This window comes from Pyrgilauda ruficollis, unplaced genomic scaffold (assembly GCF_017590135.1).
Source record: "Pyrgilauda ruficollis isolate IOZ18807 unplaced genomic scaffold, ASM1759013v1 scaffold11, whole genome shotgun sequence".
NCBI classification, from domain to species: domain Eukaryota; kingdom Metazoa; phylum Chordata; class Aves; order Passeriformes; family Passeridae; genus Pyrgilauda; species Pyrgilauda ruficollis.
Window position 1 is genome coordinate 7,279,315 of NW_024509210.1, and position 23,189 is coordinate 7,302,503.

At 38.1% G+C, this 23,189-nt stretch overlaps 1 protein-coding gene across 1 annotated transcript in view; it reads right to left on the bottom strand.

The window, feature by feature from the left end:
• Positions 1–3,107: 3,107 nt before the first annotated feature.
• The window catches only part of SH2D4B (SH2 domain containing 4B), a 95,692-nt gene continuing 75,610 nt past the window's right edge, over positions 3,108–23,189 (bottom strand). Inside the window, exons 8-9 of the mRNA XM_041474637.1 lie at positions 5,715–5,935; positions 3,108–3,215 (exon numbers count right to left, since the gene is read on the bottom strand). Of these exons, the coding sequence (XP_041330571.1) occupies positions 3,123–3,215; positions 5,715–5,935 (314 nt within the window). The 3' untranslated portion in view covers positions 3,108–3,122. The remainder of the gene's footprint in view (positions 3,216–5,714; positions 5,936–23,189) is intronic.

The window sequence follows — 23,189 nt, forward strand, 5'->3', positions numbered from 1 at the left end:
TTACCACTAGAAAAACAGGTCAGGAAGCAAGACTGGAAGGTCCCAGGGGGATGAGCTAAAGCTACCCCTGGCAGCCAAGGAAATAACAGCACCAGGACCATTTTTTCAGCCAGTGATGAGCAGCTGCAGCCAGCACTACATGGAGAGGCAGAGAGAGGGAAGCATTCAAGGCTGCAGCACAGACCAGCCCAGCTCTTACAGATTCAAGGGTGTCAAATCTACCTCCAAGGTAGGTTTAGCTCAAAGCTGAAATCCTCCAGACTAGCAGAGAGAAGAGGTAGCAGTGCCCAGTCTTCCTCCCAGAGCAGCAAAAATCCAAAATGCTTTCAAAAGAACAGGATAAGCACATTTTGCTCTTTCTTATTTTCCTAATTTTCCATATTTACTCCTTCACTGCTTTATCTTCTATCCTTCCTACTAACTGGGCTACCTTTTCATAGTCCACTTATTGTCTTGTTGCCCCCTTAGGCAGCAAGAAGCACCTGTTAGAAAACTTAGAAAACATCACACTTGTACTTCACTCAAGTATATTGGCAACAGCTGCACATCTCTGTCAAGGAAAGCTTCTGTTCTTAGTTTCTGCTAGCTATGATTTCCTTTTGTTTCCTTCAAAACTTATCTTCAGCCAAGTGTACAGTATTTCATTGCAGCTGCATCTGGTTACATATTGTTTAGATTTCTTTCTTGCTAAGTCTATGAATCGGCTGAATACTTTTCATTATTTCTGTGAGGCTTAATTGAGAAAAAACAAGCAATTCCTTTACTTGTGAATTCTGCCATTTATTAGGAGAGTAAAACTCTCAGGAGAAATTGCAATATTCCAAGTAATATCATTTGCAGGGGAACTTAAAAGGGCTTTATTTTAAAACTAGGTAAAACTTAGAGTGAGAAATTGATGGAATTGAGACAAAAATTAGAAAATTAGAATATGTGCTCTGAAGTGAAAATAATGTTAATTACATTGCAAGAGGCTACATAAGCTAAAGAGCTATTATTTCCAGGCCTTCTTAATGCTAAACAAAACACACGCAGTTGCTGGGAACTGTGTCACTACAAATAAAGAGCTGTATTATTATCAGCTTCTGAATGTGAATTGCATGTGGAACAAGTTCTTCAATATTCTGTCTACAAACATTCACAGCATTGTGTTGAGTAATCTTCCAAAAACTTTGGAATTTGCATGTCTTCTAGCATGCCTAGCACCTTTTCCAAAGAAAAGGTAGCATTTCATGGGAGCTTTTTTGTTGTTGTTCTTGGTTTTTTGGGGGGATTTTCTTCAGTGCATAAAGGCAAAACACCGGTGTGTAAAGACACCTAGGTGTCTAATCCTGTACAGTCACCTACTGCTTTCTGGTTTTAGACATAAGTTGTGGATACTTATATTTTTTTATAATTTTAAAGGTCTCTTTCCATTCTCCTTTAAGTAGAGGTTGAGTTGTTCCATGAAAAAACTGCAGCTGTGAATAACCTGAGGCTGAGGTGGCACTTGAGGTGCCTCTGAAGGAGGGAGAAAGTGCAGAGCTGGTTTTCTCAGAGAAAGCAGATCTTTTTTGCTTATTTGCTGTGTCCTAACTTGCTTTGTTCCATGGTGCTAACAGTAACTATTTAAAACCTCCCAAGCCAGTGTGGCAAGTGATTAGTACAGAAACTACCCAGCTGTCTCTGTGGGAAGTTCAATAGAATTTTCTTTTCACAGGCCACAAACATTGATGGATTAAATAATACAAAACCCAATGTTAAGAGAAGAAAAGGTTCCTGACCAAGAATGAATCTAGTGTACAAAAAACTGTAATATGTTCTAGCCATAAAATTAATTATAAAAAAATACTGTTATTACTACCACAAATATTTACTGTTGTAGCACCTGAAATGTTTAGTGTGCTTTATTGGCTTGGATAAGACAAGTTTCTTTTCCTGGTTGATTTTACCAACTAGATCAGACAGAGCACAGAAGGTAACAATGAGTCAAGAGTCAAATGACTCTTTGAGGAGAAAGGGTTCAGGAGAGAGGAGGTTCAGGAGAGGTCTTCACCTGGATTTTGAACAGAACCCCACATGGCTCAGAGACTGCCCAAACAGTAGCTTATAGAAATATGCTCAGTGTGCCTTTCCTATGTGTACTGTGATGAGATTTTATTATTTTTCTAGTCCAAGCACTAAGCAACTGCCCCACAGATCTAGGCTTCTGGTCTATTTTCATGGAGTTAATATTTATAGTAACTGGATCAGGAACACATTGTGTGCACCTTGTATTTACACATAAAATAGCATGATGATAATGTAATTAGCTGTACCTTTTTTATCTATAAATACACCAGCCCCTCCCTCTCAGAAAAGGAAAATACCCAGTCCTATAGCAAAGTAAAGCTAGCAATATCCACTGTGTCTCTTGCACATCTAAAAGTGGAAAGCATGACAAGGCCAGTGAGAGAATTGCAGCAAATCAATCTGTTTCCTTTAGAATAAACTGACCACTCACTGTACAGGAGTAAAGTTCCTTCCAAGGCTGTTGGGCTTCATGAAAATGTAAATAAAATGTGTTTGACCTTATTCTGTCTCTGCTGTGGGGAACTTTGTAGGCCTGAATTCAAAAGCATAATGGCAACTTTCAAGCTACATCTAATTACATACACAATCACAAACTTCACAGGGATGTTTGAAGGCTGCTTCTCTTGTCATCAAAGTGCACCACTGGGTAATGAAATTGTCAACAGAAACAGTCAAAACTTGTTTTGGAACACAGATTCTGTTCACCAACACTGATACTTCATACAGTACTCTGTGAATGGCTCCTGCCCATGCTTCTTGCAGTATAAATCATGAGAAAATTAGAACAGGAGCTTAGCATTCCGTGCAATTGGCTACAACCCCTTGAAAATTTTTTTGAAGTAGTCCTCTTTTGCAATTTGCTGGTAATTTCTCACCTTTCAAGTGCTAGCAGTATGAAAAATGATGATGATAGTTCAGATGCAAACCAGAAATATTTTAGGCTTCCTAATGAGGATACTTTTTGGCCACAAGACCAGTGGCTTTGAAAGTGGATTAACTACTTCCATTGTTTACTTTTGTAACTATCTATTACTACACTTATCCAGAATGAATTCCTGTTGGTCCTGGATCAGTTATTCAAATAAAGGGCTGTAGTCTGGTGGATTCTTCTGCTGTCCACATGGCTCCAGGAGTAGCTCCCCACCTGAGGATGTGATGATTTCATCCTGGAATGATAAAACCAATTAAAATACCAGAGATCTAAACCGCATCTACCTTCTAAGAATAGCAATGAAGGCTATTTTTTCAGCCAGAGATGAACAGCTGTAGCCAGCACTACTCCTCTGTAACTGGCAAGCAATTATGAATAAACACTTGATAAAATAATTACAGACCATCAGAAGGATCTTATAGGTTAATCATTTTCTTCATGCTTTGTTTATCTCTTATTTACGCTGGTAGCAACTTGTGCTACTGTCAAAGAGTGAAATCAGCGCACACAAGAGACTCTGATTTGTACGACTTGTAAGTCACTGCACTACTTAGGAAGTCAACTACAGATGCTTATAGAGGGTGTTCTCATGGGTTAATTGAACAGACAGATGCCAGTCATACCATGCTGCTGCCCCCAGGCAGACTGAGCAGGAGCTAATGTTGAGTGCTCACACACAACAGTAACAGCTTTCTGACTGATGACAGCAAGGTGAAAGACATTGCCCTTGCTAGGAAAAGGCAGTCTGTACTCACAGCACCTATGCACAGAAGATGCACACTCACACCATATTCTGTAAGGTTTGTTCTTCCAGCTAACGGTTACCACCCCCTTGTGTCTGCAAGCTGAGTTGCTTGAGTGACCTCTCAGTTTTTTAATTAAAATGAAACAAAAAGAAGTCAATCAGTATAAGCAAGTAAAAAATTAGTTATGCCAGCCTTCCTCAGTGTACTTCACCAGAGAAGGCAGGCAGAAAAGACTCTAAGAAAACCATGTGACAGACATGATAAAATGCCTCCTGAGGTGATTGCCAAAGGTACCAGTTTTAGTACAGCCATAAGCTAGACAGGGAAAATAGAATTGTGTGTTGGTATAAAAGGTGAACTGGTTTCCTTCCTAGGCTTACTGCTGGGGCAGCTATTAACTCTTATCACGGACACCTAAGCAAGTTTTTTCCTTTTTTTAAATGGCAGGAACTAAAAGCCATTCTGCTTCTGACAAGTGATCTACTGCTGTCTGTAAATAGATGTGTTCCTAATAATGTGATTGCCTAATGTGAGCTGTGATGAAAATAAAGGAACATAGCTGGAACACAGATGGCTGGAATTGGTTGTCGCCATCAGGACCAGAGGGAAAACTACATTAGCCAGTGGTTCCACATCCAACACCTGATAATCTGCATTTGAGGTGTGCATGTCTGCTTTTCTGTCCCTGACAAAGCCCTGGTTAGACTCTTTCCAGGTGCACTGGGGCTGGCTGGCTGGGATGGAACATCACAGCTGCCTGTGCTCCATTGTGACATTGTGCTTTGAATTTGTGGCTAAAACAGTTTAACTATTGCTCATCACTGCTGGCACAGCACAAAGGCTTTCTCTTTTTGCCACTCAGGCCCTGCTGGCAGAGTAGGCTGGGAATAAGGGAGAACTAGGAGGGGACACAGCCTAGCTGGTTAACCCAAATTTGCCAAAAGGACATTCTGTACAAGAAGGGTGTTAGGGATTTGACAAGGTGGCCACTGAGAAAGGTTTTCTTTAAATTAGGGGAGGACATATATTTTAGTCAAATGCTACACCTACCATCTCCCCATGTGGAAATATAATTTGTGGTCATGTAATGTCATAGTGATCTCTGATGGACACTAAGTCAACACTAAACAGATGCTGCAAAACAAGTGAGATAAAAGCAAGATTTAAAAGACAGGGAATTTCGAAGAAAAATAACTGAATACTTTAAAAATTAAAAGCTGTGAAGAAAAGGAGGAGCAAAAAATTTATAGAATTACTCTGAGAAAGAGTGAGAAAAGGATAAAATAGGATGAGGAACTAGAAAAGAAAGGATGAAGAGGAACTATAAGGGTGGCTAAGAAAAAAAAAACAGAATTAAAACTGATGAAGACAGGGAGATGCAAGACGAAAACAATTTATGCTTTCAGAAACAGTACTACTATTTAGTTACAGTCTGGCAACAAGAAACAGAACCTAGAGGTAAAGTAATTCAAACCCATCTAAAGTTGAATAGTAAATTCCTCTTGCAAGATTGTTTTGGGTAATAAGGAGTGACCCTTAATACAGCCCTAAAAGAGAGCCCGTCCATGTTCCCTTCTTTAGTGCAGGGTCACACTCTCTTGCTTTTGCACATTACAGCCCTCACATCAAAGGTAGAAAAATGCTGAAATTTCATTGAAAGACCTTTCTATGGTATTTCCAATCCAATTTTCCACAGCAAAGAGGCTCAGAAAGCATTACATCTGTCAGCCCTTATTAGGCCATTTGTAGCCAAGGAGAGTACACACTGTATAAGGGGACACAAGTACATACTGGAGCATTTGAAAGAAGGGGAAAAACCTTCTGATTCACTGCAACGGAAGTATGAACGTTACAGCTGGGCTTAGTGTGCAATATTCTTTCTCATTATGGCCATTGCTATTTTCCAGTGTGGTTTCAAGCTACATGGCTCCTCATTAAATTATTAATCCATTCCACTCAGCTATTGATCTCAACCTAGCAAGTGTTACCTTGTGAAAATCAATCAGATCTGTGAGTGTTGGGTGTCGGTTTGGATCTACCCCCAGGAAGCTGTAGAAATCCCCCGAAGCATCAACCAGGAAGTGCTTGAAGCCGTTTTGCTGGCGGTAGGACAACGCATAGCCCCAGATTTTCTCACTGACTCGCACCAGGAATGCGCCTTCAGATTTATTCATCAACAACTCCTCTGCTTCCTGACGACTGATAATGCCTGGCAAGAAAACACCCCATGGTTATGCAGGTAACAGGTCTGCCAGAGGCAATCAAATGCAGCAAACACTGAACAGAAGTGAAATCACAATGGTATAACTTCTGAAGACTGGAACGTTTCTAGGAGGAGTCTAGGAGGAGATGGAGACAATATTTATGCTGTTTGCTTCTGAAGGATAGCTGTTGTTTTGATGGAGTCTGGTGGGATATGTTTTTTAATTTGATGATTAAGACTTGCTTTTTCCCATCCTTACTTCTTTTTCAAAGGAAGTGCATAAATGCAACTGGTCTATCAAACCAGCAAATTCTGGACAAGCTGTCATTTAAGCAGACTAGCACAGCTTGGCATTGCAGCTTGAATTTGCAATGCATTTCTGATACTTGCAATTGTATTGCAGTTCTGCAGACTGTGTTATAACTGCTTTATAGGTCCTATGGAAGGAACATAAAGCAAGTGCCAGGAGAAAAATAATTTCCCTGCTTTTGTACATCCACACAGATACACATCTATAGATGCATATAGGTAAATTGGAGGAAAAGGTTTAATGGGAGTAGAGTTCCAAAAACTTTCCCATTTTACTCTTTTGTGTTGGAAAAATCTTCATCTCTCTTGTTCCTTCTGATTCTGGGGCACAACACTGAAGTTGCTGGTACTTGTGCTTGCATAGAGGTTATAACAGATAAAACCTATTCTGATCCCAGCCTACAACAAAGGTGTGATCAGAATTACACCTGGCACTGAACCAGGTCTTACCATCTACCCAGAGAGCCTGGTTCCAGTCTGTCTGGTCGACCTAGAGGACAGTCAGCTCATGTCTCAATTATCTGTGAAACACCAGATGCTCACTCTCATCAGGAGCAGATGTTGAATTAGGCCATCCTGAATGTGAACATGGCACATACGTCAGTAAATAATGTATGTACATATTCCACAGTTACTCTCTGTGGGCATAACTTTCTCTAAACAATGCATGTAATATTGAATGGAACTGCTTCTCATCGTAGAATCCTACACATGTCCTAGAGAGAGCCCCATGGAGTCCAAGTACTGAAAAGCCACATTGTTTTAGAGTAATAATAAACACAGTTCAGGGATTATCAGTTTGCACAGAGAAGGGTTTACCTGAAAGTTTGCAATGCTCTAATTAAGTCCTTAAGGAAAATTGTGCATCTGGGAGACATAGGAAGGGACTGAGGAGGTCTGGGTACTAAAAGCAAGCACTGTGTGATATTAGGAAAGGCAGAAAAACATCTCCTTTCAATTTTTTGTCTACTTTCAGGATACTAATTTCTTTTGCAGTTTTACTTGGTGCTCAATCTCAATGGGGCTCAGAGATCCCCTTGGGAATACCCTCAGTACTAAGAAGAAATGCACACATATATAGTCTGCTGAACGACACACGTTTCTCTTTTATGAAGGATATTGCATCATCTTTGCACCAGACATGAAAAACAGGCAGTGCAAACATAAGCATTTGTTTAGAAACAGCAAGTAACTGCTCAGCAACAGTGTCAATCGATGCACTTTTCAAAATTCAAAATACTTGTGTTGAAGGTATTCCAAGATGAATTATTAAAAATTTTTCAGCTCTGGTCAAATGAAAGGACAGTACCAATATGAATCCATATGACACAGCATATTATGGGAAGCTGCACCATCACATCCCAATACCAGGTACCCAAGAATTACACAAAATCTGATTCTGAAATCACAGTATCTGTTAAACCAGTCTTCTCTCAAACTGACCTAATTTAAATATTCATTAAATGTTTTATTAGTGATTATGATGGTTACTTCCTTGACAAATCTCTCCTGGAAATAAATGTAGATGAGTCACACTACCAATCTCAGAGCATTTAATGACAGGAAAGGATATACAGTGCCATCACCACCAAATACTACATTAATTACCATAAATCAGTATTTATACTGTAGTTCTAGATTGAAGGCATGCTGATAACTTCTGAGATAGGAAGTGGGTGTTGTTATAACTACCTCTTCTCCAAACAGTGCCAGAACTGTTATGCAGCCCTGAAAAGGAATGAGGTAGACTAGACAATTCAGTCTTGATGAATATAGAGGATTTGTAAAACAAAGAGAGTTATAATAAAAGAGTGGTTGTATTATACAGTGAGCACTATTAGGATATTTTTAGGGTTTGAATCACTATCAGGCATATAATATGAAATTAATTTAGCATTGATTAGTTTAATGGCAAACAATCTGTTCACCTACTCTCAACTCCCACCAGTGGAGCTAAAACACTGGAGGCTTCCACACAATGCCATCTTCTTTGCCAGACCTTATTTTTGTTCTGGGCACTTCATAACATTGAATAGGTGAAAAATGCTATATAACTGACAGCCAAGTTCTTTTTTTCTTTTAATTCTCTTTTCTGCTAAAGATGGTGTAATAAATTATCAGCCAGCCACTCTCTTCCCTTTTACTCTCCTGATTCTGTTAATACCTCACAAGAAATCATCTCTCCCCTCCATCTCCTCCCTCTCCTTGCCTCCCAGTTATTTTATTTTTCTCTGGTTCAATTCTTCAGAGGGTAGTTATTACAGCAATGAAAGTTTCCCTCTACCCTTTAAAAACATTATCCTGTTCTCAAGACAATTAGAAAAAGAGTGGCACTGTTCAGAAAGATAGACAACATCTCTGAAACCCCTACATTTCAAATTGTTTTAACTAAAATGAAGAAACTTGGTTTTCCAAGGCTCCAGTAAGAGGTATGGAATCACAAATGCTCTTATCTGTGTTAATTAGGATATTAATGATATATATTATATTGAATAGAAACCACTGATGCTTTGAAAACTGATTTCCCCCCACTCTTATTCTTGCTAATCTCTTAAAAAGATAAAAAAAGGGCCAGCCCGGTCCAGTTTTTTAATGCTTATACATATTAGCAGCTTGGAATCTTAGCAGAGAGAATAACATTTTCTAAGACAGTTATTTCAAATCATAGAACATTCATCATCAGCTGGCATGTTCTTAACTAACAGCTTCATTTTTAAAATACAGGACAACTTTTAGATGATGATAGGCAAGTATTAACATTTTTGTTGTAATTATGTTCTGTTTACTGCCACCAATCTTTCAAACAGGAAAAAGAACATCCTAACATTAAGGGCATATTAAGCTCATATGAAAAGTGGTGAGTTCATTATTAATTTAATAAGCCCAGCTAAGAAATCCTAATGCTGTCTTCCAAGTTTACAGGAGCCTCAGCAGCAGAAAATGCTATTCTGCAAGATTCTGCCATGACACCTCAGCTTGCCACTCTGCTTTCAGGGTTATCCTACATACATCCTTGGGTGAAACTCAAGATGAAATACATATATATTTGATGCAAGAATGCCACACCAAGCACGAATCCAAGGCGGATAAATTTTGCCAAGAAGATAAACTATGTAATAGAAGCCTAGAATTATTTTGTCACCATTATACAGATAAAGTAACATCACATCCTTTGTTATAACCAACCAAGGCTCTAAAGTACCACATGTAATAGTCATGTCTATATAAAAAGATAATTCAGCCTTTAATGGTCAATATATTTTTAATACACACACACATATATTTAAAATAAATATTATATATAATACATGTATATTATATGTGTATATGCCAAGAGGCCAGCTAAGGTTAGAGGGACAGCAGGTACAAACACAGCCCAGAAGCTTTCATTTACTGTTCTGCCATAGAAGCTACTTGCTCAGCTGATATTTTCTCTTTTCATATTTTTTCCATTAGCTTGATCTCAAACACTCCAGTGCATGAGGTCTTACTCAGAAAAAGTGTTACAAATACTGGCATGAATAAATGAGAACAATGTAATGAAAGAATTCATGGCAAAAGCGCTTTCATGACCATTATGAAAAGCCTTCTATCTTGTGCAAAATAGATTTGATGAACAATTATGAATATTCACACGTAATAACTGCAGAAGAAAGAGACCATTCTGCTAATACAACTTCAGACATCTAACCAGGGTGATGTAGGTCACTAATCAGGACCCAGAGAGAAGCCAATACCACATCTCCTTTGTTTTCAATAGGATTAGATCAAAGCCCAAATGAATACAAATATGCCTGGCAATCACTACATGAATGATTCACATGCTAGAGGTCATAAAAACACATTACACTGAGAGCAACTGTAAACAGTAAATAAATAAGTAGACACAAGGAATTATGAGGAATTAGCAGATAACTCCTGAATAGGAGGACTATATTTGGGACTATATTTGTTCAATAATACAGGCAGATCTAATCAGAAAAGATATTCTTATATAACAATATATAAGAATATATATAATTTGAAAGATAGTGATAAAATGGCCATAAGAGAGAAGGATCAGTTTGCCTAGCATCAGCCAAACCCTTCCATTTTTTTGAACTGAAAAACTGAGCTAGGCAGACGTACTACTCTAAATATAGCATTTAAAATAAAAAAGTTCCCAATGGCAAACTTTTTTCCAAAAATTTCCAAAGCAACTTCTTCTCTTCAAGACTTAATTTGAAAGTCAAAATTTGGATTACACCTCACAATGAAAGAAAGAAAATAGCTTAAGTAAATGTCAGGGGAAAAAAACACCATAGAAGCTTGAAAAATAACTTTGTTTAGAACATGTTTTAGGGTCTTGGGCATTTTGAATCAAAAGTTGTGTTTTGTTGAGAGGAAACTACATCATAGGTTTTTCTCCTTATTTCATTACAATTTTAAAAAAAATCATGCAGTTGGAAGTAAAGATCAAACCTGCCTGGGGCCAAAATCTGAATGAAGGCAATCAGTTTTGAAAGAAATAATCAGACAAGTAAGCAGAAATTCAGAAGGGATTGATCCAAGTGCAGGCAGTGTGGTTTCAGAGGAGCTGACAGACTGTGTCACACGGCAGCGTTACGATGAGCCACTGCCAGGAGGAGCAAGAGCAGCTTCTGAGAACACTCGGTGAACCTCATGGAGGGGGGCAGAGCTTCCAGAGCCCACAGAAGATTAAGATGCTCATGAGGAGCCAATACAAGATAAGATGTAACTGGGGAACTAAAACTTAGACTAGATCTTACCTTTTTGAGGTCCCACAATAAGGTGGGATAATAAAGGCTTGGAGCAAACACTCGAATGACACTAGCAACCATCTCTGGTCTGGGAGAAGATGAAAAACCCAGCTCCTTCAGCCACTCAGAAAGACCAAAAGCATAAAAGTAGGGAAGCTGAAGTAATGGCTTCCCTGCAGTGGAAGAACTAGAGCAGCTATGGTTTATACTCTCAAGGAAAAGCATCACTCAAAGCAAGTTTCCTCAGGTTGACTTTTCCAATTCTCTCCCACAGGTGCAAGTCTATACATGGACCCTGAAAGTGAATATGGTTCTGGTTGTTCATTGGGAAGGACACAATTAATCTACAGCAGAGTGATGTCTCGACTGAATATTTTATGTCACCCTTGAGACTGCCAATGTCACACAGAGTTTAAAGAACACTGTTATCAGTATGGTGGTTTATGGACTGTGCTGTGCCTGAAATAGTCAAAAAATAACAAAGGGTCTAAAGTACCACATATAGTCATGTCTATATAAAAAGATCAATCTGCCTTTAATGATAAATATCTATAAATAGAAGACATACATGGTCATTTCTCTGGTGTTTCCAGCAGGAGTAACATGCGCAACTAAATACATGCACAAATATTTGCAGCAATAGGATCTTACAGTATACTGCTATGGAAGAGGTTTCACCCTCTCCCTTCCCTTTAGTCACAATGCTTTTTTGAATAATGCCACAAGAAGAGATCAATAGTATTGTATGAGAAAAGCTATAGCTGAGAGGTAACAATAGCTCTGCCTCTGCTATTTCAGAATAGAAGCAATAAAGGCCAGAAAGCAAAGCAAGGGAGTAAATCAAAGACATCTGGTAATAGAAACAAAGCTGTTGAAGCTATTCACCATCTGCTGTTAAGGCAGAACAAACTCACATGGGACTAGATCTTCAAAAGAATTCTGTTTCTATTTAGACATTGAAATAAATGGCCAAGATTAGTAAGAAAACCAACAAAAAACAAAACAACAAAAATTCAATAAAAAACCCAAACAAAAAACCAGCACAAGAACTGGTAGGTTTGTTGAGGTTGGGGGGGAATTGTGGTTTTTTCTTGTTTTGTTTTTTTCCAGACTCTGGCTTGAAGTGTCATGGTCAGAACCCAAGAGCCAAGGGGTCCTGAATTCCTAGGTAATGCTTTTGCTAGTTACAGCTAGTAAGAATGCAGCTATTTCATGCTGTGCTGAAGGCTGGTAATCTAAGTCCTATTAACTAGTAATATTTATGGATATTGATAATACAGAAAATATATGCAATAGATCACAAAAAGCAAAACCTAAAATATGTGTAAATAAAACCTTCCTGTCTCCATAGAACTGCACTGGTAGACAAAGCTGGGTTGTACTTAGAAATCAACAGGTAAAACACACATTTGAAATACACTCACAGATGAGTTATGTCAGGACTCAGGGGCCAGTACGGGGCTAGTCTTCTCTGAGCTGCATAGGAAGTGAGACTCTCTAGGAAGCCCCTGGAGAAAGTTTTCTTTGCTCCACACTCTTCTGCACAATTTCAGGAGTTGAGCAGGCAGTAACATAACTCAGATAGAGATAAATCTGTGCTGGGGAAAGGTGAGCAGGAGCTCATTAGCCATTCTTCACCATTCCTCTCCTTTGTAACCATCATGGCACATTTCAGGCGTATGCAGAATTGGGAAGCAACACCTCAGCGAGATTCAGCCATCTCTCCAGTGTGCCTTGCTCACTATAGGAACTATGCCCTGGGCTATGCATAGACATGTATAGCAAACCAAGGCCCAGAGGAATAATGTATTGCTGGTGGCAAGAGATCCCTTTAGGCAAGGATGGGGCACTTTGATAATCCAACATGTCCTAAACGAGCTCTTCTTGAAGACTTAGTTGATGCATGTCTTGAGTCTCTATACACAGGAAAAATTCAAGGAAAAGTATCACAGTTAAAAATATAAAGGACTGGTTTTGTTTGGGTGGAGTTTTTAAAGGGTTTTTTTGGTAATTTTTTTTTGATTGGTGGGTTTGGGGGTTTTTCCAATGTGGATTCAGCTCTCTGTTTTGTCAGAGTGCAACAGTTCTTAGAATAAAGCAAACTCAGTCCTCAGATGATTTCTTAATTCCCTAAGAATAAGGTTCTCTAAAGCAGTTAAAAACCTACCGAAATTCTGAAAGGAATAGATGCCTTACTCCCCTGGGAATCTTAAAAAATCCCATCTAAATGAATAATGCAGCAATAAAGGGTATTCTTCTTCAGGTTTACAGAAAATCAGGTGTGTTACATCCATTGTTGCCAGTGCAGCTCACAGTTAATTCCCTATGCACTCTGCAGAAAATATACCTCTTAATTGTCTCCTTCAGAGTTCATTCTACATCCAACTATCAAATACTGTAAAAACCCTTTATACCCACTGTCAAAACATTTGCACCTTATTCACTAGCAAGCAATGCTGCACGTAAAAGACAGGTGTTGGCATTACGTGTCTGAATATACCACTGTATAATAGAGCCGTGAATTTTTCTGTTAATGTCTCCTCAAAACCTAGTGTTGGTTTCTTTTCTTCTTTTCAGAACAGCCTATAGAATGCATTAGCTGGAAGGAAAGCAATTTAACCTCTCTTCTTTTTTACCTTATTGTCATATATCAGAAGAAAAAATAGAGCACAAAATACTTTTAACCTTTTATCTCTTTTTTTTTTTTTTTGCTTCAGATGTAAGCTCTTCTGACCTGAAATCCCTGCATTAAATCTCTGCTACTACCCTTTAATTTTTGTGAGTTTTCTCTTCTTGTCTAAATAGCTTCTAAAAAGAAGCTTATGCTAAAAGATGGAACAGTTAAACATTCCACTTTCAGTGGCTTCTTAAATGAAAATCCTGTGTGTAGTTCACTATGTATGATCAGTAAATTGTCAGAAATTATGGGTCAAGAATATTTCATTTTGTACTGTTTTCACTGTTGGAACACTGTCGTGTTTCAAAGAGAGAAGCCTCGATGTTCTAGTGAACTCAGTGGAAGAAAAACAGGAAGGCTGGGGTTTTGGTTTTGCTTTTGTTGGTTGGGTTTTTAAATCATTAAATACTTCCAGGCCTATATATACATGAAGAGGTCTTCAAACTTGAGAAAATATCAGTACACTAATCCAAGGAGGGAATTTTGTTACAAATACTATTCCTGTAGGATGCATTCACCTCCTTACAATACAGATGAGATTGAATTTTTATTTCTATTATGTACAAAAAAGCTATAGCAAGCTATACAGACCATCAATAAACTTCTGTGATGGGTGCATGATGTGACACATGCAGTACATATTAAGACCTTGCTGTGTCTACTGAAACATTGAAATTTGCTTAATCAGTAAAGAACACAAATATCTCACTAAAACCTGACAGGGCTAGAAATTGTACAGTGGAGTAATAAACACAGAGCAAAGAAACTGATTTATGCTCTGATCCTGGCTCAGCAAACCGAAACACCTCTGTCCTGGTACAATAGTCACTGATATTTTGTTTTGTGTGCAAATTGAAGAGTGTGACAGTTTTTTTAAAAGGTTAGTGGGCAGTATTCGTCACCCTTTCTCCAGGCAGACAGAATGTTTATATTTATTCAGTCTTGGTCTTGCAAGCAAGAAAAGGGAAATTCTAGTTTGTGGGTATCTTTTGTAAGCATTTCACTTGTTTACATTACTCACCTTGTTACTGCTCATCTAAATTCTCAGTTTACTGGATTTGAAAACAAGAGAGAAAAACCTTCTAGTATGCAAATTAGATCTAAATCAAGGAAAAAGAGAAAAATTACATGAGCAAGAAGAGGGAAGAGGAAAAGCCCTCCTGGGACCTATTTATGTTTTCATAACTCTAGCCATCATTAGGCTCTTGTTTCTCCTAAATACTTCTGAGGGAAACACAGACATGAAGAAACATGAAAGACTGAGCTTTTACCAAATCAATTGCGCAAAACAAAGCCCACAGCAACATTCTTGTTTACTTTGGATTTCTGAAAAAAGGCAAAGTAGAAGAATTAAAGTAGTCTTCTAGTAGAACCTTCCTGGCTTTGTACAACTCATTCCAAGGCAATAGTGCCAGGTGACTCTCCAGGAGGAACACATGGACCAAAGGCAAGAACAGTGCATGGAACAGCACTGCTGCTAAGTAGCCTTGGCTGGGATGGCCTTCCTGCAGAGATCTCAGAGCCCAGCACTGGCTGATGGGCAGTTGCAGTAGGGGGCATGGGGGGCACAGTTCTGAACACACAGACAATGAGGAAACATTGTGAAGCTGGGGGTTCCTTTCTGGATCCTTTCCGGGATTCCTTTCTGGAATCAAAGGCTCCTTTAAAAAATAATTTAAAGAAATATATGAAAGCAGAAATTATTTGCAATTCAAATTCAGCAGTCACTGAACACTTCACCCGCTGAAGGCATCACAATGAGAACTGAGTGCCAGTTCCCTGACTGGCTGTGCAAGCTGCATTTGGAACTCGACCCACTGCTCACTCAGCGCGTGGAGATGTTACCATTTCCCACTGCCTGCAAGTGGAAGACAAGGGTGAAAAACTGCAAGTGTTAAAACTACTGTCAGTCTCGGGATTGTTTTGGAAAAAAACCTGTCTCCTTAGATTTTTATTTACTTGCAGCATCTTCCTTCTCTCAAGCCTATACGCACATTTAACCACCAGGATTTTCTTTTCAAAACAGTGTCAGAAGAAATACTTGTACTTGCAAATCTATGGGTGTTTAATCTCAACAAGAAAGACAAGTCAGGCACAAAACTTCAACTGTGCAGTCTTTTAAAACAGCTACATATTTTACTTTCTCTGAAATAAGCTTTACTGACTAAAGAGTGGAATACTTTACAGTGCATGTAAATCCATAATCATTATTTAAAAAATTAAATGCTAATAGATATACTTATATATTTACTTATTTTAGCAGCAGGTTCTGCTTCCACACTACACATTTAATATATTGATGTTTCTTAATAAGTAAGATGCTTCTTTTTGTCTCCAAATAATTTGGACATGAGAAAAATACTATATACTAACACCAAATATATACTTTTTCATTTCATTTCAGTATTGATACATAAATTAGTATTGGTGCTTCTGAATTGTGAATACTTGGCTGCTTAGGCATACAAACATTTAAGTCTGCAATGCAGACTGGCTCCTTTGTGGAATCTGTTCTAAAAACATGGCCACATTCACGGATGTATAGAAGAGACAGTAAATAATGAACATTCATTTAAAAAGGCTGCTGAGGGCTAAGAAAAAATTAATTCCATCCCAGCCAAAAGCAGGCTGTTACCCCACCATTTGTATGCTCTATCATGAGTATACCACTTGTAGAGGAAAACGGGATTTAATTCAGCACCCATGGATTACATAATATTTACACTGTGGTTGATATTATCCTGAATAAATTATATAATAAATCAGCATAAACTCTGTCAAAACAGCTAGGGCCTGATTAGACTTCTCCTTGTATACTGTGCAGCCATTTATTCTGAGGCAGGTTTTGACCCATTATACCCATTTTTCCATCATGTAATTAAGTACAGAAAATAAAGAACTAAAAAATCAGACCCATGTCCACACAGCCTGGATGGAGACAATCAGCTGCCAAAAAGCTTTCTAATAAGAATAACAATAATTTACTTAGTATTGTAACATGCTCTGATTTTCTATCAAAATTAACAAGACAGCAACATTAAATCCTAGTGCAGTTCCCTGTGCCACTATTGCCAGAGCTGTAAATGGCTAGGAAAGAGAATAACTGTATTTACTAAATGTAGAAAAGGAATTAATTGCTTAGGTAATAGGGAGCTACTGGCAAATTTCATCAAGCCAAGTGAAAAGCAGAAATTGGACAAGAATATTCTGAAATCATGGTGGCTGCATGACACAAACTGTAAAAAGGCAAACAAAAGCAGATGTGTCTATAACACTACCTTTTATGGGTATCCCTGCCTTTATCAGATTGTCTCCACTAAGCATTAAAAAAACACACCAAAACAAAACAAAAACCCACCCACACAAGCACACACAAAAAGTAAAAACAGAAAAGCAACAAGTAAAAACTGGAGGGAAAAGCAGTACATTCAGTCATGAGCCAAATTATTAAAAGCCTGCAATCCTTAGGGGTTAAAACTCAGAGAAAAACAACAGTGCCACTTTCTCAAGCTCATCTCTAGAAAAATAGGAAAATAATTTTAGAAAAAGGTAATTCTCAGGCAATCTTTCCTTCTTCACATTGTTACAAAGCTTTTCAATACGTCCTGTATAAAAGCAATAAAATGTTTCATTATAAAAACAAAGAATGTTTATTTTCAATACATATTCCAGTTTTTCATTATTTTGTTGAACTAATATAAATCCCAACACTTCAAATTTGGACTTAAAACTGAACTCACTGTCTTTATTAGAAGTTTCACATGTTTTACTTGGATGTAACAACACAACCAAAATATAGACTATGGCTTCAGGCAAACAGGAAATACATCATAGCACTACTTAGGAAAAATCTTAAAATAAATGAGATGTACTGAATGAAAGCACGTTTTAGAACACTGAAGAAAGTTACCATGTCAGTGTTTATAAAGAGGAAGACAACTGCATTGGCTTTAGACTAGCAGATGGATTCAAATAATTTTCTGTATGATGAATCTCTGAATAAATTCTTCAATTATTTTCCATAAAGGCAATTAATCTGTAGTTCTACCTTAAACAAAGAAGCTTCACAATGACTTCAATGAAAGAGCAAAGTAAAATGTTGACATGAGTAATGATTCTTAGCTATTCAAAATCTGCTAGTGTGTAAACTGAAACCCAAAGCTCTCCACAGACACCCATGCTTAGTAAGGTTTATTCACATGTCAAATTGCTGCGAACAAATGTCTTCAATAGTGAACACAGAATACATGTGGTAGGAAAGGTTTTGTAATTCTGCTGTTTACTAACAGAGAGGTGATACCCAGGCTGGTCACGTTTTTTGAGCATTATGAATGTTCAGCCTTCTTTTGGAGCCTTTGTGTTACATTGCTAGTTTAAATGGCTTTATTTATGCTAATATTGATTTGCTAGTCAGTACATAGGGAATGCATTATGAATAAAACTTCATTAATCCAATGGTCTCCCAGTAAAAGCATTTACCCAATGAACAAACACAGAAATGTCTAGAAGATAATTGAGTTACATGGTAGTAAACAAAATATTACACCACAGCCTCTGACAAGCTGCTAACTTGCCAGAGTTGCTAATGTTTTCCACTGGTCCTTACATATTGATACTGATTTGTATTGATGTGTCTATGCTTTTTATCTGACTACATGGAAGTTAGGTTTGGATTCTTCTTGCATCCAGCAGGACTCTTTAGACCTCTAGTTTGACTTCAAGCAGCAAGCGTTGCCTTTTAGATCCTGGGGCACTTTCTCCATGTGTTGTTCCATGTGCCTCATGGCACAGCTGAGGGTGGCTGCGTGCTCCCAGGTGAAACTCTTAATTTCAGGAAGAACCCAAACTAGTGCCACAGATTTGGCCCAGCTTACAGCCTCTCATGAATACCAGCTGATAAAGGCAGTCACATTGTGCCACTGGCTCTGCAGCCACCACAGCAATGCTTGAGTACAAGGCAAGGAAGCTTTACTGGTAGTGTTCTTGGCCATGAATTAGAGAGAAGAAAAGTAGTGGAATGCATTCTCAGTTTGCTTTTATCTAATAAGGAAACCCTCAGTTTTAAATAAAAAATACAAACCACAATCAAAAAATTACTGATGAGCCCTTCTCCTTTCTATAATTAAATTAATAGATGCAAAAAGTACAAGACCCTGATTACATAACCACATATACATGCTCACAATGGTCTTTAAAAACACATATATCTTACAGCTCACCTAGAACACTATAATCTCAAGGGTGTTGAAGAAGCTGTCAAGACACATTTTCCATAAAGCTAAATGACAAGTGTACTAGTAAATCACAGTGTCAGCAGAGCTCACTCAAAAGGAGGAGAAAAACAAAGCCACAGTTGACATGGAGCCCTGGAAAATTCAAATTTTACAGCTGAATGTTTCAACAGATAACTAGGCAGAAAATAGACTGTGTTCTTTCTTTACATGCTTTTCTCTCAGGTGAATGAAAATGTTTTTGGTTTTTTTTCCTTTTTCCCTTTGTGTAAAGTTTAAGAACACATTTATTTTTTAGGTGCATTAGCAATCTGAAATCTGAAATCTATTTTTATCTGTGAGATGCTTCCAGATGACATCACTGATTTCATAAGAAATCATTTGACATGTTTTTTTAATCAAGTAATTATTAGAACCTTTATTGCTAAAAGAGGTACAAATTTAAATCATAGTATATCTGGAGTAATTTCCCATATTCAAATTAAAACAGCAGGTTCAGATTAATTTCTACAAAGCATTTTCTGTAACTGCTTAAGAAACTGTACTTCTTTATCTAGCTCAAAGAAAAGTAAATCTAGGCATAATATTGATAACTAATTTTTCTTCTCACACACTTGGCTAGATTTGGGAACCTTAGGCTAGCTTTGTTAATTACAGTGCTTTCTAGCTGCTTGCAGCATTCTTGAACATTGATTTCTTGTGCTGTTCCTCAGGGGGAAAAGTTACCTTTAATCACTCAATAAAGTGAACCAGACACTGACGTACTGTTGAAAGTCAAATGAGAACAACATTGGGATAGTAAAAACTTCACACCTAACGAGTGGCAGTGTAGTACCCATATGCAGCTCTGACAGTGACCCAGTTCCGGACATCCCCTGGGGTATGACACAGTTCTCAGGTAAGCCACCAAAAACCAAGCACTAAATTGCCTCATTTCTTACCAGCAATAAAACTAAGGTGAGTGAGTTAGCAGCTAGGCTCAAACTCACAGCAGGATAATCTGAATGAGGGGTTTGAAGGTACTACTCAGAAACAGAAATTACTTCAATGGAGGAACCAACTTCATCTCAAGTTCCGAAAAAGTTATAAACAGAAGGAGGCACAAATTTTTACTTAATTTTTGAATACAAAGTCTGGAATTAGGTGTCTGTCATTTACACTAAATTTCATGAATGAAACATGATAAAGGAACTGAACTCATAGAGCAACTGTGCAGAATAATTTGCTCCTCCCACCATCAAGGTTCTTAAAGCTCCTGTCACCACCCTGTAAACAGTAGCATCAAGAGAGAAAACAGAAGAGGGAGTTCTGTCCCATTACTAATGAGCTATTACTTTATTGTACTTTGGATTGAGTATCTATAAATGTTTATAGCACACTTCAAGTCGAAAAGATTCCTTTTATCAAGCATATTGGAATGAATTTATAGTAGTCACAGGCACTCACGAAAGATCCATGCTGTGTTTAATTGTGAGAAGCAGTGGTAGCAGCAGTGGCAGAATGGCCCGTGGAATTATATATAATTTAGATCTCAGTCCTCTCCACTGTGGATTAAGAACTCTTGTGTATTTTATCATGGATGTTAACCTTGGATAGAGAGCTAGGGTTTGAAGCAGTCAGAGCCCATGCCAATCAGTGTGCCAACCTGCATGGCTCTTTTGGAGCTTTTCCTCTTCAAAAGAGTCATGAGTTTGTGATTTGACAATCCCATTCACTGAAAGGCCAGGAGAAGAAGGAAGAACTGACCTTTCTGAAATTGAAAAGGGAAGGAAGCTGTCATTCCCTTAACATTTGCAAGAGAAAGGCAAATTTCTGTCTCCCTCACTCCACCCCATTCTGCCCCCATGCCAGCAGCACACAGTGCAGTGACACACACAGGTTAGTTGCCTGCAGTCACAGAAATCTCATCCTTTTCTTTCTCTACCATCTCTTACTGTTTACCTCCTGCAGGGAAAGCAGTTCAAGTGTCATGATCTGCTTCTAACTGGGTGAACTGGAATTAAGCTAAACCAGCAACATATTCTCTCTCAGCCCCATGCTTTCCCCCCTGCATGACTACACACAATACCTGCTGGTACCCTGTTTGAGAGAGTTGTCTTTGCTTAGCAGGAAAATAGTATTACTTCAGAGAAGCTGTCAAACTAATAACTTGTAATCTTTCCCCTTGAGGCTGGATCAATAGGACTGCAGGCTCAATGCTTAGCAGAGCAAGAAGAAGGACCAATAAGGCATCCAGCTTCTGAGAAATCAGGGAAATTTACTGACCTCAGGTCTGCAAGTGTTTGCTGGGCTTTAAATAGATAAAATAATAAATATAACTCAGTCTGCTGTAAGCAGATGAAAAAATATACAGAAGCCTGTGAAAGAGTAAGCACATTCTTGTAAGTGTGCCGGCAAAGGAACAAGAGCTGCAGGCATGGCTGATAGACACTTAGATACAGAATAAGCAGGATATGAGCAATTCATCCAGGACTAACAAGGTTCTGCACAGGATACCTGTGGTATGCCATAGGGAGTGATGAGAAAACAGACACAGCACTTAAAGGTGCACAGTACCAGCTGAATGTCTTGTGCTGGTAGTGACTGATATCTAAAAGTACCTTGTGCATGGATAAACTCCAATTGACACATCCACAATGCCACTAGAAGGAGAAAGCATGGTCCAGCAGGTAAGGACCAGACTACAGTACCTGTAAAAGGGTACCACTGCTCAGATTCAGGCTGCTGGGCAGACAAATAAGGCCTTCTGCATTTCCTTTGGTCACCAACAAATAATCATAATTCCTTCCAGTCTTACTATAAGCAACCTTGGTGGATGTCTGGGCTTTTTACTTGTGTGTAACACTCATTATTTTATGTAAAATGACTTTTATGTCTTTACATATGATTTCTTCCAGATAACTCTTGCTCTTATATCATATGGTTTTTAAAAATGATTTTTCATATCTAAGCATTAACAGACGAGCTTTCTATCCAGTCACACCTCTCTTTGTTTTTTGTAATGTGATAAAGCCTGAAGGAGCTGCAGTAACAGAGAAATGTACTCACACACAGACCAGCTCAAAATGGAGACAGAACTGTAGTGAAAAATACAGTAAATACTGTAAGCTACCATGATGGCTTACTAAGCAAAATCATAATTGCTCACAATGGCATACTCTAACAGTAGCAGATGGAGAAGAAAATCTTAAAAGTGTTTTAAGTGAAAGGGGAAGATGTCTTCAAAACGTACAGGAATTTAATTTTCAATATTTTTTCAGTAAATTCACCTGGGAGTAAACTCTGAAAAAGTTGCTCAATATTCTTCACTTATGCAAAGAACTACATGATGCAAACTTGAAAAGCCACTTTTTTAAAAAATTATTATTTTTAACTAACCCTGCACTGTCTGGGCTCTCTACCTGACCTGTTTATGTTCGTGAGACTGTTTGCACACCACACCTGTTTCCCCTTTGTGCTCACATGTTCTTTATTATCTCTCATTCTAAATGTCTGCCATGCCTGCTAAGAAAAATTCCTGCCTTCTATCTTCAGAACATGCCAAATCTTTAGAATATAGCTTCCAGTTAAAAAGCAGTCAAGAAGGACAATGTATTGTAAAATAAGAAAGCTCATTTCACATTAGCAATTAGCCTATTTACATTAATTATTCAACTGCCTCATTCTACAATTTCCCTGCTGTTCTTTTGTGCTTCCTTTCTCCTTGCAGCCGGTTACAGCTCACATTACCTCAGCTTGATACTTTGGTCCCTTCCAAGAGGAGCCATGAGTCTAAAACATTTATTTTGTTTGCTAATAACCTGTCTGTGTAGACACTTTGGAACTCTAATGGTGTAAGAAAAACAATTCCAAAGTCCTCAAAAGAACTGACAGACTGAAACAATCATTATGAGCTAAGTGGAATGAATTAGTGTGTGAAGGATCATCTTATTTCTCAAAAAACAGAAAAACGCCTCTCATTTCTTAAAAAAGAAGCTGAGAGCAGAATTGAAGCTGAGGAAGCATTTGGGGTTTTTTTGTGTTATGGGTCTGACTTAGGACAAAAATAATCAAGTACCAGAATCCACCATAGGACCTGAACTCCAAATACTGTGTGATCTTTGAAAAATACTATCAGAATATCCAGTAAATTTGATAAGAACATGTTCAGGAAAAACAGAAAAAGTATGTTCCATCTCACAGGAAGTAAAAGAGATTATCATGACTCTAATAACAGCTCTCATGCTCATATCCATATAAAAATATATATATAAAACTGCAAGAACAAACTGGTTCATGTCTGG